Raw genomic sequence first — 21,707 nt, 5'->3', positions numbered from 1 at the left:
TGAGCCAGTTAGGTTTGCCAGGGCAGAAAAATGTTCAAGAGTCACTGTACTAAGTCAGTATAGGAGAGGAACTGCTTCATTGAACCTTAAAAGTAATTTTTCCATAAGCCTGCCCCTTAAAAAGAAAGAAAGAAAGAAAAAAGAAAGAGCACATTAGAAGGTTGTTACTTTTCTCTTTCTCTGAGTAGAAATGCTTCCAAATGTGGAAAGAAATCTTAGTTTTAAAAGTCCTTAGGAAGGAGCCCCAAAATTTCTATCTGTAGTCTTTTACCAACTCTAAGAATGCTTGAAATAGATTCTTCCTTATGTCTCACAAATTAAATTCCTCATTTGTGGCTCACCCATTTCAGTTATGCTGTCTTGCATTTTAATCTAGCCGTGTTTCTGGGTCTCTTTTTCTGACTCTTGGCTATTACTTATGTTTTTCTCTGATTCAAAAGATGGCTTACTTGTATATTTGTAGAAAATTCTCAATTTTCTTCTAGTTGAAGTCCCAGTGCAGTTTGGAGTGTCAAGATCTGTCCCATGCCCAGCTGTAGGCCTATTGTCTGTTTTATTGGGTTCATCACCTGGTCGTAGCACCAAATGAATCCCAGCCTTCTTTCCCTTTCTCCTTTCCTTTTCCTTCCCTTCCTTACTATTGCCCATGTTTGTTAGACCCCCATGATTTTATCCTGAAACTAATCTTATTTTTAACTTAGGTAAGTCAGATTCTAACTTCTGATGTGTAAAAGATAAATTTCCCTCTCCTGCACATAGAAGGCTTTTAATTTTTTAAATATTTTAATTTTCCATTAATGAACAGTCTGTTAAATATGCACTAAAACTGTTCCTTTACATGTCTTTAAGCTTGAAATTTTTATTACATTTTTAATACTTCCCTTAAATACAAAAAACGCCATTAAACTTTACTTATTAAAATGCAAAGCCTAGTGTCTTCTAGCTTTTTGAAGAGCTTTTGTCCATTATATAATCTGTAAAGTAGCCAAGAGTTCCTCAGAAGCAGGACATCATTTAGATTTAAAACAATCATGGCTTGTGTGCAAAATAATGATGTGACATAACCATTCATGGGGAGGCAGCCACAGTTTTACTCTACGTAGTGACAGAACTCTTGGATACCTCCAATATTACATTTACCATAAAGACTTGACCAGGGTACCCTAGAACAAAAAAAAGGTTAAGTCATTTTGATTCTACCAAGTAGATTAAGTTGGTATGACTAGAAAGCCAAATGACACAGTTATGAGCATAGACCTTTTATTTTTTCCCAGATGTTTGACAGTGTAAACATACATAAAATACATATTAAAGTTGAGATGCTTTATATTTTGTGCAGTAAATTGAAGCCTTAAAAAGAAAACATTTCATTTAAAAAAAAGAAACTCATTAGTTTTACTTCATTAAGACAGTAAAATAGCAGCAAGTACCAAGACATTGTGCACTTCTTTATTTAAGACGAGTTGCTTCATTTACATCAGAGTCAGAAATGTAAGACTGGCTTTCTTGAATACTTAATATAGCTTGAGTCACTGGTTAGATAGGGGCATATTTTCCCAACTATACATCAGGGAGGAGTGCTTTCATTAATTTCAGAAAATGCAGACCCTTAGCCAGCCAGCATGACCACAGCATTGAGCATTAAGAGAAACGAAGCATTTACTTTCCAAGCACTTGCCACAGAAGAAGGTAAGCGAGTCTTTACATTTGTGGTTGTCTCTTCCCTCCGTAAGTTAAGGGTTGTGCTTTGTTGAGGCATTTCAGAGAAATTATTTGGCATGCCACTAGTAATACTTAGGGTCATGGGTGTTGGGGATGATTTTGTTGAGCTAGTGAGGCTTGTGTTTGTAACCATTCCATCTTGGAGGTGAATAGTTAGAGTTGCAGCTGCTGCTTCATGTGAATTGATCGTTTCTGTGGATGTATCTTCTGGATAGGGCACAAAAGCCTTGTCAGTGCTAGTAAAGGTGGTGTCTTTGCTTAGAGTGGCACCAAACGTTGTTTCCTTTGTTCGATATTGTTTAGGTATTTTGGTCACTTTGGATTGAGTTACCATACTCAGAGAGTTAATGGTGTCCACTGTCTGCATCCCACTTACAGTGAACAAGCTTGAGGTAAATCCAGAAGGTGTGGGGTATATGTTATGTTCCTTCAAAGGTGATATTTGGCTAGAACAGGGAGTCCCTGTTACATGGGCTTTTGTTTCCATCATCCACTTAAGTAAGTAAGTAATGTTTTGTTTATGGTCACATGACCACCTGTTATTGTAAAGGGTTATCTCTTGCAACTGGAAGAGTTGGTCAAAAGCTTGATCTGGAATGAATGTGAACTTATTGTTGTGCAGGTAAAGATGTGTGAGATTTGTCAGGTTTATTAATGTTCCTGGAAGGATTTGTGTCAAGGAATTGTTAGACAGGTCCACAATATGTAGTTTGGAGGGCATGTTGGTTGGAACTGTCCAGAGTTTGTTACTACTGAGGTTGAGAACCTCAAGACTTCTTAGTGTATTTTTAATGAGGACAACCTTTTCCAGCATATTCTTAGAAACATCCAGATATTTAAGGTTCCACTGATAAGCAGTATCAGATTTTTCAAGCAGTTTAATGTTGTTGTTAGCAGCAGACATGTTCCAGAGGGACCGAGGTAACTGAGCAGGCAAGCTTTCAAGCCTGTTGTTTGAAATGTCCAGGGTCCTCAGATTGGTGTACTGGGTTAACTGGTTATGCAGATCAGTAAAGTGGTTATAAGACAGATTTAAATGGATAATATTCTCTTGCAGTCCAGATGGTAATGTAGTCAAGTTTCTGCCTGAACAGTCCACATGCCTGTGCCTCTCGGTGCATATACATTGGAGAGGGCAAATGCATAAAATACCAGGTGTGAGAAACAGAAGGATGAACAGGCTGGGAGACATTTTCAATATCTGATATTCCATCAAAGCCTGGAAACAAACAGATACACCCTTCTTTTAATATGCAAATACAATTAGGCATCTGCATGGGTCAGTTAGCATTAGGCAAAATTTTCAATAAACCTCATTGTTGTTGAGTTCTTTTATAATTGTTCCAGTGATTAAACTAACAAAGCTCCCCTTCATTTATAGTCCAAATGCTTAATCCTTCAATTGGGGCTATGTGATAGAGAGAGACTCTCTCCCCCTACTGTCTTCTGCATTTTCTCATTTATTTTCTCCCTTCTTAGTCTTTCTTATTTATCTTCCCAGAATGTTGATATTATAAAATGGCATTCTCTGCAAATAAAGAGTCGGAATCTTAAGCTATTACTATTTTTGATAATATTCTTCCTTACTCAGATGGGAAAAAATGGCTGTCGTGTCTGTTTTGGTTGTTTTTTTTGTTTTTTTTTTTTGGTTTTTGGTTTTTTGTTTTTTTCAGATCTCTGCAGTAATAAAATAGTCAATGTGTATGTAGGATGAGATTTTATTTAGATATTAAAACAATACTTTGAAATGCATCTTTGTCTTTTCAGGATAAATATATCCTTGCAAAACATTTTAAGGCACTTGAAAAATCTGACCAACACCATACCTTTAAATCTCACATTTTATAAAGTGATTTCTTTTCTGTATATTTCAGTGCCGATTCTAAAGGAAAACAATGTGTATATTTACAAAGTGAATGAATATTAGAAAGAAATCCCTCAACTGACACTGCAGCAAATTTCTGGTGCATGCACTTGCTATTGAATATATATTCAATCCTAACGGTGACTTTCTCTTAAGACAAGGAAAAAGAAAAAAATTCCGAAGTCGATTTTTTACTGATTTAAATAACAGCTTACCATAGTGTTGTCTTCTACATCAGCATCTCATTTTCTCCGGGAAACTTAAGCTTAAAGGTCGCCTTGTTCTGGAAAGTAGGAACCGCTTCTGGCTGTGGGCTGTGCTTGCCTGCTCAGCTGCATTGTGTTGCTGTGAGCTGAAGCTCTGCAACCACCTGATCAGTACCACATAGGAGGACTGCAGAGCTGTCATTGGTGCTGACTCAAATTTATTGCAAGAGGTGCACACGCAACAGAATGGACCAAAAGAAATTTTTTTTTAATTTAGTGTTGAGTGTACCCATATATCTCAGATTTGCTGTAGGATGGAAAACCTCGTGCACATTAGACCTGGCCTTTACTCATTTCTGTGTATTTGAGCTTAGGCTCCACATTTTAACATTCACCTCGTGAAGAATTTGTGGTTCTTTTTAATGCGCCTACTCTTCATTCATTTTATACATTGAAAAATGTTGAAAATGAATTTGAGCTTCCTTGTGGATGGTTTTCTAAGATATTAGTTTAACTATTTTTAACTCTGCCTTTTTATCTTTTCTAAAATGGTACAATTGTCTTATCACTTTTTAAAATAACATATTACAATCTGTTTGATTTTTTTATGTACCCCCCCCCCAGCCAAATATGGTGATTATTATATACAGTCAGGTTTTCACATTTATCAACCACCTAACTGTTCATCTTTTGGAGAAGTACAAAAGTACTTAAATATGATTATTTTGTTTTTATCTTTCTGATACAAGGATTGTTTGACCTAGGCTATGCACAAACGAGGCTACATTTTTTAATGAGCATCTAATTCTTTCAATTATCAGTTCATGTAGTAAAGTAAATGTGTTTTATTTTATGTCTTTTGGGTTAAGGATTTTTTTCTTCATGAAATTACTTTGGTCAGTCGATATGAATATTGTTGTCTCCAGAGACATCTTTGGTACTATATGAATGGCCATTTATTTGATTTTATGTTTTAAGAATAATAGCATAAATTTTAGTTGATTTCTTCAGAATGTTTCACATTTTATCTTACTGAGAAAATAATTTACATTGTTTTTAAATTACATGAAATAATGTAAAAGGGAAAACTTTCATGAGGGGCTTTATAAAATACGACCAGATTTATGACAGCTTCTGCTCCACTCTTTAGTGGACTGATAGTGTAAATAATCTGCTAAAACTTGAATCTAATTTCTAGAATAGCCAGTTTACCTTAGAAAAGAAAACAAAGTCATGACATTTTCTTTACCAAATTGTTACCATTTAAAAACCAGCAATTATTAGCACATTACATGTAAGGAAAATCTCTTTATGCCTATTTACTAAATCCTTTGTTTTTCTCTAAATTACATTTGCCATTTTTTAACCCCAGAGTTTACCCTAAATAGAATTTATTGTATTAAAAATTGAAATTTATTTTCTTAGAAAAGAAACTATACTCTAGGAGTCATCTTTTGTATGAGATTAATGTTCCTCAAAAAGTACCTACATTTTAAAAGTCTGAAGTGTTAGAAATTTACTATTGATTAGATACTTTATTCCCACTTTACTTTGAGGGTTCAGCCTTGGACTCTTAATAAGATTCTTTCTATGGATTTCAGAAACCAGTCATCAGTCTTAGTGCTTAAAAATAATGCGTTAAAAATACAACATTCAGCAATATTGTTGTGGAAATAAGGAATGATTGTTTTGACATTTAGGTTTCTTCCATTTCAGCTTCTGTGTATGTTAAACTTCAAGGGATGTGACTGAGGGTCAGTTTACCAAACACTTAAATCTCTCCTTTTAATTTTAGGAAGTCTCATTACATCCATGTGGATGTAGAGTTCTCCAGTTCCATTATACTTATTGGTGTTTTTGTTTGAAAGAAAGAACATGCTATTTCATTATGGATCATATGAATTAGGGTTTAGGCTGTATCGAGATCAGATTTTGCAGCATATAATAGAAAATTCCAATATAATAGTAGTGGCAACGTTTCTTATTTCAAGTTTGGGGACATACCAAATTGCTTCTGTTATTCAAAGACTATTGTAAAATTCTCAAAAAGAAAAAGAGGGTGGAAGTATTGCCTACAGCCATACAGCCCTGAATGTGCCAGATACTCGTCTAATCTCAGAAGCTAAGCGGGGTCAGGCCTGGTTAGTACTTGGATGGGAGAAAAAGGGGGGAGTTCATTTTAGTGTGCTTGAATCGTAACCATCTGTCCGTATGATTTTAGAAGTTCTCATGAAATAAAACAATAGTATATTACATTACTCCAAAAAAAGAATAATTTTTTGTAGGCTTAAGTGTTTGTTACAACTTATTTTAGATGTTATTCAGACGCATTACATTTTAGATAAGTCAAATATTCTAGACTAAGCAGTAAATTAACTTACATATTCTTTTGTGAAGCACACCGTTCTAGGATGCATTACCCCAACATTGTGAAAGGTATAACAAATTACCTGCCAGGGCACAACTATCCCATATTAAATCAACAGTTTGGAAACCCAATCAGTTTATCTTTGTTACTTAAGTTGATAACATTTGTTGTGCTTATTTGAGAGTAAAAGTATTATATTCTCTATTTTTGGTAACATAGTTGGCTATTCAGACTGAACTTACTGCTGAAAACAGCTAAGAGTACTGAATAAAGTATTTTAAAAGCATGGAAGAACTGACAAGATAGAAATTATCAGGTCAAAATTCAAGTGAATCAATCCTTTCTCCTACCTCACCACCCTTTTTCCCCCGTGTCACGGGCTTGTTGCCAAAACTCAGTCACTTGTTCCCTAGAATGTCCCTCATCTGGATTTATCTGTTTGCTTCCTTGTGAAGATTTAATTTGTTCCTCTATCCCCCATATTTCCTATAGATGGTTTCTAACAGCATTAACATAATTGCTTATTTGTATCATCCTATAATAGTTTCAAAATAATACTAGTATTGCTACAGATACTTAGATTACAGACTACTGAATAAAGTTTAAGACTCTTTGCAGCCTTATTTATTCTTAGAATACATTTCACTAAGGATGTATAATCAATTCTGTGTCCTAATGCACCTTGAAATAATTGTTTTCTCTATATTTTTATATCACCAACTTTACATAAATTTAGCTTCATTTGTTTCAGTTACTTATCAGTTTTTAGGGACTGCTTTAGTCAAAACTGTATAACAAGGTATATTCAGGGAAATCTTGCTTCTCTATCCCCTCCACCCTATTCCCTTCCTCCTCTTATTGGTGACTATTTTTATTAGCTTTTGGTTGTATCTTAACAGTGTTTCTTTTTGAAAAAGAACAAAAATATGTATGTATGTATCATATGTTCTTATCCCCGCCCCTCCTCATATAAAAGGTTGCATACTAAGTAGACTGCTACACATCTTCTTTTTTTCTTAATAATATATCTTGAAGATCACTCCATGCCAGCATATAGGGATCTTTCACACTTATTTCATGATGCATAGTACTCCATTTGGGAGTGTACCATGGTTTATTAACCAGTGCCCTGTTGATGGGCATCTGGATTGTTTCCAGACTTCTGCTGTTACAGATAATGCCACAGTGAATACCCTTGCGCCTGCCTAAGTAATTTTATATTTTGTCCAATGAGTCTTTGAAAAAAATTTCTGTAAGTAGGATTGCTGAGTAAAACGGTAAGCGCGTTTGGAAATTTTCTGGATATTACCATATATTGACTATACCATTTTGCAGTTCCACCAACAGTATATCAGGGTGTCTAGTTCTGTAGAGCCTCGCCGTAGACTTTGTTGCTGAACTTTTGGATTTATTTCCATCTGATGGGTAATAGTATCTCAGTTTAATTTTAAATGCATCTTTTTTATTATAAGAAAAGTTGTATATCTTTATATATGTTTTTAAGGATCATTTAAATTTTTCTTCTGTGATTGTCTTTTATATGTTTTGCATGTTTTTTTTTCTAGTGTGTTGTGGGTATCCCCACCCCCCAATCTGTATTTAGGTTTTTTAAACTTTAGGGATATTAGCCCTTTGTCTTAACTTAAGTTGCACATTTTTTCCCCAGTTTGTCCTTTGTCTTTTGACAAAGGTATGTTTTTTCTTTTTTAATGGTGTTTGTTTGTTTTACATTTAAAAGTTTTATGTAATTGGACTTCCTTTTTTTTTTTAATTAATGCTTCTGGATTTTGAGTCTCAACTAGGAAGGTTTGTCCCACTTTCAGATTATAAAGGAATTCACTCATATTTCTTCTATTTTTTTATATAATTTTATATAATTTCATGTTTTATATTTATATCTCTGATTTATTTGGTGTTTATTCCAATGTAGTATGAAGTATGGATCCAGTTTCATCTTTTTCCAAGTACCTATCCAGTTGTCCCAATACTGATTTGAGATTCGAGTCTGTTTCTGGACTTTCCATTCTGTACCATTGATCTGTCTAATCATGTACTAATATCGCAGTGTTTTACTTGTAGGTGCCCATATATTTTGCTACTTTACTTTTTGTTCAGAACTAAGTAATAACAACAATTAGAGTCACTCTCATCTAGTTCATTGTGTTGCCCACCACCAACACCAAATGGAACACATGTGTGATAAATGTATGTTGCAATGTGTGAGGTAGGTGCTCTTTGGTCCTATGTTAGTGAAAAGAATGCTGAACCAGGAGTCAGGGAACAAACTCAGCTTTCACTACCACTTCTAAGCAAGTCACTTACTCTCTCTGGGCCTGGGCCTGTTTTCTCAGCATTTAACAAATAAAAGGAGCTGAACTAGATGGTCTTGAGGGTTGTTCTGAATCTGGTTAATGGGATCTGGTAAGAGCACCACTGGTGTGTAGTATGTAGTTCAGTCTACCTTTTATTCCCCTGTGCCTTGTCCTTTTGCCGTAGCCATGAAATAAACTTTGTCTTCTGAATCCTGCTTCTTTAGTCTTTCTGTAGGTTTTTCTTTGTTCCAGCATTTTCTTTTCTCCTGTGTTTCTTTAGCTTGCATTTCTTTCTGCTGATTAGGCAAGGATTGCCACTGTTTGGCTGCTCAGCTTCCACTGACCTCAGGGGGAAAAATTGCATTCAGTAAATAGGAATTACTTTCCCCCTGGCAGAGAATTTCCTAAAAAACAAAAAGCAGCTGCTGACAGGAGTCTGTTCTTCTGTTGTATAAAAAACAGAAGGAGAAAAGCTGCCTCTGTAGTGTTTGAAGAAATCAGACGTGACTATGACCAGGTCATCAGCTCTTGATTTGTCTATGAGGGTTGGTATTTCCCAATACTTCTCCTTCAAGAGGTCAGGAAAGAAAGTGATGAAATAGAAGAGCAAAAGTGTGGAAAGAGCCCGTTAGGTAACAATCCTATATGTAAAACAAGAAAGGTTATGATGATTTAAGGCATGTCAAAGTCTTGACCAAATATAAAAACTTTATACCTTATTTACCCTAACTAGAATACTTAAAATTCCAACGAATAAGAGGAGATTCTTAACCTCCTAATTGTTGCTAAATAAATTAACCTCAAAAATGGTAAGTTTGAAAAATACATGAAAGAACTTTTTAATGTGGAAGACAGAGGAAAACCAATGTAATATGACAATAAACATCATGCTTATTCAGGAAAAATAAGAAGTGCAAAGGAAGTGTGTCTGCAGATAAAAAGTTTTAAGAGTCAGTCAGGGACTCCTCTAAAGATTTAAAGGGAACATTGTATATAAAATGTCAGTGTCCAAAAGTCTGCTAGTTTTTATTAAGATGGAGCTTTATTGGTTTCTTGAACACCAGTGCTGCCAGTAAGTACTATATTTTATTCTGAAAAATCCCAGAACTATGAGAGGTTCTCCAAGGGTAGGTTACCACTGTGGCCTCCGTCTTTCATTCTAAGTGACTGTCCCCCGAGTTCGGGTTGGGTAAGGCAGGAGAATGTGCGCTTTTGGGCAGAGGAGCACTTCTGCAGGCACGGGCTGGCATCTCCACAAGGATCAGCCAGTGGACTCTCTCCGTCTTAACTTTGACAAAGGTTGGGCCCGCCCCTACTCTGATAACTCAGATTTATCACTTGTCAGGTAATGAATAAAAGATGAAATTCTGTGTAAGAAAGGTAGTTTAAGGGTTTTTTAAAGTTGAGAACCATCTGTATTTTGATACAATCCTTTTTTCCTGAAAAAAGTCATCTGGATTTGGAATGAAGCCATAGAGGTTTGGTTTTTTGTTTTTTGTTTTTTGTTTTTCTTTTATAAGATTTCATTTTTGGGGGGTGCTTGAGGCATATAAAGAAACTTTGAGAATTCCCTGGCAGTCCAGTGGTTAGGACTCCACACTTTCACTGCCGAGGGCCCGGGTTCAATCCCTGGTCACAGAACTAAGATCCCACAAGCTGTGCAGCACAGCCAAAAAAAAAGAAGAAGAAACTTTTTTAAGTGGCTAGTTCTAAACTTTGTGTTCCCCCAACAAGATAGGAAAATGTCTACATTTTATGGTGTGTGCTCATATTTTTTTCAGAGTAAATGTCCCCAACTCAGCCCCCCAATTTGATGCTTTAATATGTTTGTCTGACAGTTTCCAATGAGAGCTAAAAGGAAATTTATTCTCAAATAGACATGCATTTTAATCTCTCATCCCCACAAACTTGGAATATTTATTTAATACCCGAGGTATTAATTTAAAACTTACAGTTTTGTTTAAAACTTGGAGTATATATTTAAATTCTCTCACACACACTCTCCCTCAAACTTTGAAATGGAAAAATAAAATTTTATTTATTCAAGGTAAATTTATACACAGCTTTTCAGGAAAAAAATATCTATTGGGTAATAATAAGTACATGTAGATTGCTTGTTTCCAAAATGGCTAAGTTACTGATACACATACCATCCACATATGTAAAATGTACTGTACATTAAAGTTAGGGCCTATAGCCAGTAAATAGACCACTGTTATGTAATTTTTTTTAAAAGTTCCACTTATGCACATAGGCTTTGAGCAGATTTCAGGTAGTTCCCGAATAAAAATCAAAATTGGCTACCAATTGCCATTTAATGTATTTCATCACGTGAAGAAAAACAAAAGATTGGAGTCCTTTGAGAAGAAGAGAAAATCAGCTAAAAAGCAAGTAGTAGTTATAACAGTTCTGCAGGTGGGGGTGGCAGGGATTCATTGAGATTTTGATCAGAGTCAGGAGGACTAGGGAACTGCTGACACTGGATCTCCTGGTTTGTCATAAAATCTCCTAGAGGCAGGGTCAAGTTAAGTGAGTCAGGGGGAGGTGGAAATGACTGTTTGAACTCAGAATCATGATCTTCACAGACTTGATTGAGGCAGTCCAGAGATGGTGGGAGATTGGTGGAATCATTTGGAAGAGGAGATACAGTTGTCACTGTGGGTCTGTCAGATTGGTTACTCTCCTGTCCTTCCAAATCAAGAAGGGGAGGAGGTGGTGGAGGCGGATCTACATCATCTGAAGAGGAAACAGCAGTGCCAATTGTTGATCCATCAGCACTATCTTCTGATGTACCATTTGCTTGATCTTTTATTTTCTCTGTTTTGGGAGTGTTAGAATCTTCAATGTTTTCATTTGATTCAAACAACTTAATTTCTAAGTCATCTGCTAAAAGTGTGCTTTTGCTTGGTTTCCAGGCCGTAAGTGAAACAATTGATGTACGTTTTGGGAACACTTCATTTTCTCTAATGTTATCCAGACATACGTCAGGGGTTTCACCATCAGCAAATGGAGACCTACCTGCCCAATTTTGATCATTTAACACTGGTTTTCGCAAGCATTTCCACAATACAATCATGATTATAGCTACCACCATAGAAGTCAGAACTAAACCAATTAATATGACCACTATTGAATTAGAATTGGTTTTCTGTGGGCTCTTGTTTTTAGTGGTAGTTTCTAGGTTGAATCCTGGTGTACTCCTAGGTGAACTTTTGACAGTTGGTGTTGGTTGTATGGATAGATTATGAGCAGTTGGTGGTATTGATTTTCTAGAGGAGGTGTGGGTAGATGATGGTTGTTGAGTGGGAGTATAGACAGATGGTGGTGGTTGTCTGGTAGAAGAATGGGCAGATGTTGATCGTTGTCTGGCAGAGGTGAACACAGGTAGTGCTGTTCCTTGGGAGGAGGTGTTGGCCATTGGTTTTGGTTTGCTGGTGACATTATAGGCAAGTGGTTGTCCAGCAGAAGTATGTGCTGCTGGTTTCCCAGAAGACACATAGACAGCTGGTGTTGGTTGTCCAGCGGCAACTTCGGCAGTTGTTATTGGTTGTCCAGAAGAAAGGTTGTTGAATTGTGTTGGCTGACCCGAAGGATTCTCTATTGTGCTTTGAGAATTAGCCGAGACATATGGCCTTGATGATCTAAGTAAAGTAGACTGTGGTTGCTTCTCTGTTGTAGTTGCTTCTGTCTCTGAGAAAAAAATATCGTTCAGATGTCCACAAAACAAAATTATGGTGAAATATTTGGGATCCATTTCAGAATGTTTCCTCTTTACCAGTAGTTTTATAATAAAAGAAAGAAAGAAAATTAGATATCATTTACTATCTGGCATAAAGTAGGTAGGTACTTGATGAGTATTTATCTTTCCTAATTTAGACTTGATACACTATAGGCTAATGTGATCAACTCTTAAATATACTCTAATTTATCATATAACATTTGGAATTCATAGGCAGTGATCTCTCTTAATTCTTTCATAAGATCTGTACTTGGCCCTGCTTCCCCTGTAGGTTTATTACATTACAGTCCTTCGTTTCACAGTCATACATCTCAAATGCCTAGGCTCTATATGCTGGTACCATGTGTGTGCATGCTACTTTTTCCTCTGTTTACTACTAGAAATACATTGATCCTGCTGCCTCAAAGGACACCATTAACCGTCTATCACCTAATCCAGTGGTCTTTTCTTTCTCTTTTTTTCCTGTCTTGATCACATTTGACACTGTTGATTGCTCCTTCACTGCTATTCGAGTAGCTCTTTGTAGTCATCTTTCTTTCATGCTCATCTCACTAGCTCCTGTCTTTCTCTTGCATCCTAAATATGGTACTTGATAACTTGATATGTATTCTGTCCTCACTCTTAACTACTTTTCTTAATCCTGAATCTGTAAGGTTTCAGCTCTTACCTTTATGCTCTAACTCCCAAACCTGTATGTCCAGCCTAAATTTCCTTAATTCTTGTTCCATCTGTGTGACTTCTTGGTGGACATTTCCATGTATATATCTCACTATCAGCAAATTGAACGTATTAAAAACAGTATTCATCTTCATCTCGATAGTGACTCCTGTCCTAACTTCTCTATTTTTGTTAATGGTACTACCTTTGTGAGTTTCTCATGCACAGAGTCTATGGTATTAAGTAATCTTTGCAGCTGCATCAGTGTCCAGCACAGCGTCTTTATACTAGGACCTCGTATTTTTAAAGGATTCAATTCAACTCATAGTCCTAGGCTCAAAATCCTAAAGTGCTCTTCGAATCTGCTTGAGTAAGTAGTCTTGCTGCTGCTTTCACTTACTAATTGATAAACACCACCATTGTGTCAGGCCCTGTTCTGGTTTAGGAGATAGCCCCCCCCCCCAATTTTTTTTTAAGTTTCTATTGGTAGAAACAATAAATAAATAAATATAATAATCTGATAAGTTTTCTCACAAAGGTATGCAGAAGATGCACAGAGGAACTAAGCTAGCCTGGGAGGGCTTCAGGGAAGGTTTCTCAGAGAAGTAAAACTTGAACTGAATCTTGAAAGGTCTGTAAGAATTAATTAAGCAAATAAAATATTCCAGCCAGGGGAACAACATAAGGGCCTAAGAAAAGAAGGCACGTCTATAAGTTTGTGGGATGTGGCAGATGCTAAAACTTGAAGAGTTTTAAGTTCCAGTTCTACTTCTACCACCTAACTACCTATCTAACCATGAGAACTAGTCACTTAATCTCTCCTGTTCTCAAATGCCTTCTCTCTCAAGTGAGGACAGTTTTCAGCTCTGTGTGTAATATTCTTGTTTTGCACATCATTAAACATAATGGTAACTATTTGGTTATTTCTTAACATTAGGGAAAGGAACATCTCAGGGTTTTAGATCCTGGTCTATATGATTTGAAACTATAGTTTTTCTCTGATTTTTAGGCCAATCTGAGAGAGATTTGATGGTCTGTGCAAGATACAGTAATAGGAGAAGAACAACTCCCTCAAGTTTTGCAAATAGATTTTTCAGCATATTTGAGTAGTTTTCATTGCTTACTCCTCTGCCACTCGGTACACAGTAGAAGAAAAGACGTGATTTTTTTCCTATACAGTCTCTTTATTTTCTCTGTAATACTTCAAGCCTAAATTTTAAAATATTTCTCCTTTAAACCCCCTGCACACTGCTGATGAATTAGTCTTCTTACAGGCATGTATGATCAGGTTACTGTTCCCTTGCTTGAGAGTTCCCCATTGCTGTCAAGATAAAAATTCTAAACTGAATTTTCTTCCACCTGGCTTGAGTTTACCAGTCCAGATTCATATCTCATGACTGAAACTTCTCATTCCTCATCTTACATACTTCCTGAACACACACTTTTTTTTTTTTTCTTAAACAGGCACTTTTCATTATGCTATTTTTCACCCTCTGAGAGTGTGTTCTTTTTTCCAAACCCAGCCTCTTCCCCCTCTGGCTGCCTAACTGAACCTGTCCTTGTCTGTCAGACCTCAGCTTAAATTCCCTTCTTAGACCAAATTCTCTGTGACTGACCACAGCCCAAAGAGCTCAGCCATTCCCTGAATCCCCGAAGTTCTTGTTATCTTTATAGTTCCTTAGATAATTCTTCATGTATGTAGCTCACTCACGCTTCTTTTCTCTTAAATAATTGTGTTTTTTAAATTACTTCTAACATTTTCTTTTTATTATCCCCACCCCCCAAACAAGATTTTAAAGAACCGTGAAGAAGGCAGAAAGAAACAAAGAAAATTCCTTATCTAGAACATCCTATGTGTTGCACCATCTCAGGTGTTTTACATACTTCATTTCATTTAACTTTTAAATAACTCTGAGAAAGATGGAGTAATCCTTGATTTATAGATAAAGAGACAAATTCAAACGCTTTAAGCAATTTGCTGAATGTTATATCATTATTAGTGACAGATTGGGAATTTATACCCAGGACCATCTGATTCCAAAGCATATGCTCTATTCTACTACCCCCAAACTGCCTCATGTTTTTATATTTTGATTCCTTTACAGCAGAGTGCTGTATATGTTAGCAGCTCAGTAAACGCTTAACCTATATTGGGCTTCTTGGTTCTTTTCCATGTCAATTTTTCACTGTTTATTAATACTTCTACCAGAATGTAAGCAGAGAAGGTGAAATCTGAGTTATTAAATTATACTTTATATCAACTTTGCAAAAGGTTTAATAAGGAAAAAATTTGAAACTTTTGGCATAAATATGGGAATTTAAATCATCTCTAGTTGGTTATCATCCATGCAATTCCCACCTCCTATTCTTACAGATTACCCCTTCCCCCCAAAAAAGGCCTCATTGGAAAGTGTTATTCTTTAGAGTTTCACTTTAGTTTTCAAAAAATGCCATCCAAAGCAACAGAAAACATAGGCCATGAATTGTCTTTGCCAAAACATGTTTCTTCTTTTGTGACTTTTCTTAAATTTTTTAAAAAAACCCACACAGTTCCTTCTTTCAGTTAGCTGAAAAAGGTATTAGAGAAGGAAAGAACCCAAATAGGAACATAATTATAAGCCCAGTTTAGTCTGTAAGATCAATTTTGATAGGTTCATAGCCTCTTTTGTCAATAGGAACGTCGTAGACCTTCAGTGTATGAGATTTGCCACTTGTCATTTAAGGGTTACAGCAATATTAACACCAAATTCTATTTTTCACCTATCCTACTCCTTTCTCCAACTCCTCAGTTAGCTATCTAACCTCCTAGGTTCTGCTACATCAGAATACTAGAATGTCCTAGAATTCTACTACAGCAATTCAGAATAGTCCAGAAAAAAGGAACAGGATTTTAAAAAAGAATAAATAGGGGGTATAATAGTGAAGAAACTGGCTTTTTTTTCTAGTTCAGAGACAGTGAGGCCAGTTTTATTACCAATGCAGAAAGTTATTTAACATTTGTATTTTAAATATATATGTATAAGCCGTGTGTACCTGAAATACCAACATTGCTTCTGCAGGCAAAGAAGGTAGAAAGAACCATATGGGGCAGGGGAGTAAAAAGGAGGAGAAAATGTTGGCTAGGATGAAATGAAAGAGGAATATAAAGAAATACAAAATAACACAAAGGAGAAAAATAAAGCAAAACTTAGAGTAAGCAGCAAATACATGGAAAAAGGGGAAGGTAAATTGAGAAGGTATTGAAGAAAAGTTAATAAAAAAGCTGAAGAATAAATAGTGATTATGTATTTAGCAAGAAGTTAGGGTAGAAGGTTAAAGTGAACAAAACTAGACGTTGGGGGAGAAGATTGAAGTAGAAGAAAGAAGGAACCACAAAATGCTGCTCTCCGTCTTTGCAGATACAGGGAACCAGCAAAGAGGAACGATCTTCCCAAAATGGAGGACAGGACTTAAATCACCCACCTTCTCAAACTCACTTACCTTTCATTTCAGGCTCTCCTATCTGTTCTAAGTATCCTTAAGATTCCCCACCTCCCTTTTTTTCCTGGCACTACCCAGAAGCATACTTGTTAATTACTCTAAATAACCTATGCACAATCTATATAGCATTTTTCTAGAAATCCCTTAGTCTGCTGCTCTGGGAAACCCTGAATTTGTCTACCTTTACACAGCAGTATTTTGCTCATTATTTTAGGTTTGGACTTTGAGGTTTAAGTTTGTGATTTTGGTCCTTTGTTTTTCCTGAATATAGAACATTTTTTAAAAAGAAGGAAAAAATCAGCAGTTTTAACTAAGCATTTTAAAGGCAGTTATAGTGAAGTAGGAGTCCGCATATATTAGACATGTTCTCATAAATACAATGCATAAGTACATAAAGGATTTAGCATTTAAAATTGATGCTAAGTTGGACATGATAAGAGAGATGTCATTGTCTTTTAAGGGGAATCAAGGAGATTTGGATAGCATATCCTAGACAAGGCAAGTGTAGGTAGCAGTATCAAAAATATCATTTGAATTTCGGTTACTTTGATATAATATTATAATGTAATAGATTAAAATTTAGTGTATCTAAATTTTATTGTATCTCCAACTAGTAATGTTATGAAACCAGAAAAGGAAGAACACAGCAGTTCCATATCTTGAGGAAAGGCAGAAAGGGAAGTTAACTTTGAACTATGATAGGAATTATTTGATGACTATTTTTTATCAATAGTAATAGCTACCATTTACTGAGTACATGCCAGATGTTCGGCACTATCCTATTTTTTTTTTAATTTATTTATTTATTTATGGCTGTGTCGGGTCTTCGCCTCTGTGCGAGGACTTTCTCCAGTTGTGGCGAGCGGGGGCCACTCCTCATCGCGGTGCACGGGCCCCCCACCATAGCGGCCTCTCTTGTTGCGGAGCACAGGCTCCAGACGCGCAGGCTCAGCAATCGTGGCCCACGGGCCCAGTTGCTCCGCGGCATGTGGGATCTTCCCAGACCAGGGCTCGAACCCGTGTCCCCTGCATCGGCAGGCAGACTCTCCACCACTGCGCCACCAGGGAAGCCCGGCACTATCCTATTTTAATGAGCAAGGTGATGTTATCATCATCTTACCGATAAAGCTGAGGCACAGAGAAGTTGGGTGACTTGCCAAAGTGTCACAGCTCTAAACAGTGGCACTGATACAGAAACCAGTCCTGTACTAGAGCTCTTTCCTTCTGTTTACATTCGTAGTAAAATTATGAAATAGGAATGCTTTATGAGGGAAAGAGATGTGAGCTCTCTGGGAACAGATATGTAAGGAACTTTTGGAGTTAGTCTTGTATAAAAGGTTGGACAAGAACTACCGGGAAGCCATTTTAGCCCTGTGACTATGGAAACAGCTATGGGAGTTTTGAATGGTTAGCCTATAAGCTGTCATATTTGAGGTGATTTTTAAAGATTGGACATTGACAGGCATCAGATTTATATTTAACAAATTCAGACTTAATTCAGAATTCATAATTTCCTTCTGAGTAGAATTATATAGGCATTAGTTAAAAAACACAAGCACTATTAAACTCTACACTTGAGACTGACCCTTTAAAAATATATAGACAGGACTTCCCTGGTGGCGCAGTGGTTAAGAATCCGCCTGCCAATGCAGGGGACACGGGTTCGAGCCCTGGTCCAGGAAGATCCCACATGCTGCGGAGCAACTAAGCCCGTGCACCACAACTACTGAGCCTGCACTCTAGAGCCCGTGAGCCACAAATACTGAGCCCACGTGCCACAAATACTGAGCCCACATGTCATAACTACTGAAGCCCGCATGCCTAGAGCCTGTGCTCCGCAACAAGAGAAGCCACCGCGATGAGAAGTCCGAGCACTGCAACGAAGAGTAGCCCCTGCTCGCCGCAACTAGAGGAAGCCCGCGCGCAGCAACAAAGACCCAACGCAGCCAAAAATAAATAAATTAACTAATTAAATATTTTAAAAATATATGTGTATATATATAGACAAGTCTTGCCAAAAAAAAGAGATACAAATCTTTATCTTTTTAACTTCTGTAATAGTTACTTAGAAGAAATCCAAAGTGGACTTGTATGAGGGAAAGTCATAAGTATTTAATAAAATGTTGAAATAGGATATCATCACCCACTATGAATTTATCATTCTGTGATATTACAAGTCTATGTAAACTCTTTGCAGTTTTTATTTTGGAGGATATTCATTTTGTAATTGTCCAGCTTACTTACAGAATAAGCATCTTTTCTCCATATTAACAACTTTCTATTCTGTGGGTGTTTTTTCCTCTATTTTACACTGTTTACTAAAGACTCAGATAATAATACGTGACATAAATATGTAGATGATATGAGTAAATATATACACATTTTATCATAGCAGTTTTTTCTTAGCTGTAAAAATGAAGGATAATATTTTCATGTCATCATTCTTACTTAAATTTAAAATTCTATTTGTGTGAAAAAGCATATATGATAATGATAATTGAATATCTCATCTAATCACCTTTGGTTTTTTTTTTTTTTAATTAGGTGAAGGTGACCATTCTTACCATGGAAACTAAAGGGGATTAAAAAGTAAAAATTTAAATCTGTGGATTATGCTTATATACAGGAAAATTTTATAGACAGCAAATCAGAACTTTTAGCAATCGGTATTTTGGGGTTGTAAATTCAGTCATATCCCATAAATTCTAGTTTTATTCCCAACCCTTAGCGTTTTCTGTCATGGCTATAGATTTCTTTCTTTTAATTACAGAGCTAAGGTCAACAAACATAGTGAATCAATAAACTTTAAAGGGTTAATATTATAGAAACCTAGGTGAAAATTTTTCTCCAAGGCAGGCTCAACACTGAATTTTTAAAATTCCATGCAACAAAACCACAATACCTGTTATAGACATCTTTAGACTCTCAGACTTTAAGTTTAAAACAATAATGAAATTTTAGTTTTAAAAATAAATTCTATATAAAGCAAAGATCAAACCAGATTGCCTGTGTGAAAATTGTCTTACCTCAGCTGTTAACTTCTTTTGCAGAATGCTGAATTCTTGTTCTAACTGGACATTTTGGTCATTTGGCTAAGAAAGCAGAAGGGGTGGTTCAGTTCAGATTAAAAATGGTCCTTTAGCAAACTGAAATGGTTTCTGTAGAAAAAGAGGAAGTTTATCAATAGTTGTTTCCGGAAGTTCAGTAAGCCACAAAATGACTAAGAAATGTACTACTTTAACAGAATTTATTTTGAAACAATTTGGAGCTACATGATTTGAGTGCTTTTAATTAACATTTATAGGTAAACATTTGAGACTCTCTAGTAATGTGATTACATAGTTTAGTTATTTAAAATAGAACCTTGGAGAGAAAATTATATGTTGTAAGGAAAAACTGCCAGTCAGGTTATTACCCATAGTGAGATTTCTTTTCCTAACAAGTGAATGATGTGTCCTGTTTCCTTGTATGACCTTAGGCAAGTCGCTGCACTTCTGAGTCGCCATTTCCTCCTCCGGAGGAATATTTCTATTATTGAGTTTTGTGAGGATTAAGTAAGATAACATAACATGTGTAAATGCCTTACACACAGTAGATAGCCAGTAAATGTTAATGTTATTTCCTCATACATAATTTAGGCTAAGCCCAGGTAAAAGTGTGATTAATTTTTGACCAAATACTTTCCTAAATGATTTTTGAGTTCAAGTCCACAACTCTTTCGTTACCCACAAAGTAAGTGTCGGTGCAAAGTAAAATAAATTGGGAATCATTTTTTTAAATAAGTTAACTAATAAGCAAAGTATGTTGAGAAGAGTATGAGTCAGTCTGAATACAGATTTCTTTGGGCATGTCACCTTCTAGCCTCTTTCCTCATCTGAAAAATGGAGATCATAATTCTAAATTTATAAATGTATTATGGGATTAGATAAATGTAAAGTGCCTAGCATAGCACCTATTACAGTAGATACAGTAAGCATTAAACCATGCCCCGCTTTCCCCTGGTCACTGCAGAGGAACACAGATGGTTAAGACCTAGTTCTTAATGTCAAGGCACTTATAACTTGGAAAAAGAATAGTTTTTTTTTTTTAATATGCTATAAACTTATTTTATGTAATATAATTTGCTATATATATAGTATACAATATGCTATAAGCTTTTAAAATATGCTATAAACTTTTGTTTCACTATTTTTAAATCCCTGAATTAATAAGCATGTGGACCATAGCACCCCAAGGGTAGAAAACAAAAGTGTCTTAGTTCAGAAATAACTTTTAAAATTTGAATTCAAAACATATCTTAACCTATCATCTTTAAACACTGGTCAAGTTGGGAAAGGAGCCACTTTTCATGAGCTACCATTGGATGCTGTCAATCTGAGGATGTGTGTTTAATAGCCAAGATAGTGAGTGATGAATTTTAAATATTCCTGCAGTAGGAGTTTTCTGATTTGTGAGAAAATGTATGTTGAATAGGAAAGTAGTTGCCTAGTTAATTTCTTCTTTTTAAAAGGACACTAATTTGTTTCAGTTTACTGACAAGTCCTTATATATGACACTTGATTCAAGGACTGCTTTGTGTTGTCACTGTTTGTTCTAGTATACAATCTCAGATTTTTTATTTGCACAGAATGGGAGCTCTGCCCAGCCAGTGTCCTTTCAAGTCTGATCCTTTTTACCCCTCAAAAAATAACCTGATGTACCACAATCAGCATGAGTATTCTCTTGCTTTCCTTTTTCCTTTGTTGATGTTTACCTTTTTCTGAAATAATGTGATTATGATTTGTCATTTAGGAAATGGATTTTTTATAAATTGGTAATAAATTGATAATAAAATTGATGCTTTTTTTTCCCCCTCTCATTTTAAGAGGTAACCTTAAAGAAAATGTAACCTAGATCTTTGGAGCCATGGAAATTTTAAGAATTGAATTTGATGACCAAAGCAGTATGACCTAGGGAATTATGCAAAAATTATCAATGCCTGGAGCTCGAGCTCACCCCATTCTAATTAAATCAGAAGGAAAGGGTGTGACTTAGGCATTGGTGAGTTAAACTCTTCAGGTGATTCTGATTTGCAGTCGGGATGAGAATCACTAACCTAGAAGGGAGGGTAAGATGGTGGTAATACTTGGAAAAAATATATAAAATCTTTTCTTAAATGTCTAGCATATTGCCCAAAATAAATGCTCAATAAGGGATGAGATTTTTTAAATGTGGTCTGATCTTTAATTAAGTATGCCCTGTGTCAGTTTCAGTGGACATTTGGAAAGTCTCTCAAACCAATTTTTGTAATACATTGAATTGATGACGGAAGTCTTGACTTAAATGTAAGTCATTATTTTACTTGAACCCAGTTTCTTTA

At 35.9% G+C, this 21,707-nt stretch overlaps 3 protein-coding genes across 11 annotated transcripts in view; 1 reads left to right on the top strand and 2 right to left on the bottom strand.

Moving 5' to 3' along the window:
* EVI2B (ecotropic viral integration site 2B) overlaps positions 1-19,459 on the bottom strand; it is a 37,049-nt gene extending 17,590 nt beyond the window's left edge. The window contains exons 1-2 of the mRNA XM_082371293.1: positions 19,375-19,459; positions 3,802-12,241 (exon numbers count right to left, since the gene is read on the bottom strand). Coding sequence (XP_082227419.1) covers positions 10,871-12,226 — 1,356 coding nt within the window. The 5' untranslated portion in view covers positions 12,227-12,241; positions 19,375-19,459 and the 3' untranslated portion in view covers positions 3,802-10,870. The remainder of the gene's footprint in view (positions 1-3,801; positions 12,242-19,374) is intronic.
* Positions 1-21,707, top strand: part of NF1 (neurofibromin 1) — a 260,230-nt gene that overhangs the window by 182,585 nt on the left and 55,938 nt on the right. The window lies entirely within an intron of this gene.
* OMG (oligodendrocyte myelin glycoprotein) lies at positions 1,428-3,890 on the bottom strand. The gene is made up of 2 exons (XM_082371294.1): positions 3,802-3,890; positions 1,428-2,941 (listed from the first exon to the last, which is right to left on the bottom strand). Exons 1-2 carry the CDS (start codon positions 3,802-3,804, stop codon positions 1,610-1,612), a joined length of 1,335 nt encoding a protein of 444 aa, XP_082227420.1. The 5' UTR covers positions 3,805-3,890; the 3' UTR covers positions 1,428-1,609.

The sequence above is a fragment of the Balaenoptera borealis genome (assembly GCF_965194805.1).
Source record: "Balaenoptera borealis genome assembly, chromosome: 20".
NCBI lineage: Eukaryota > Metazoa > Chordata > Mammalia > Artiodactyla > Balaenopteridae > Balaenoptera > Balaenoptera borealis.
The sequence above is the reverse complement of the archived record's forward strand: the minus strand, read 5'-3'. Positions and strand labels throughout refer to the sequence as shown.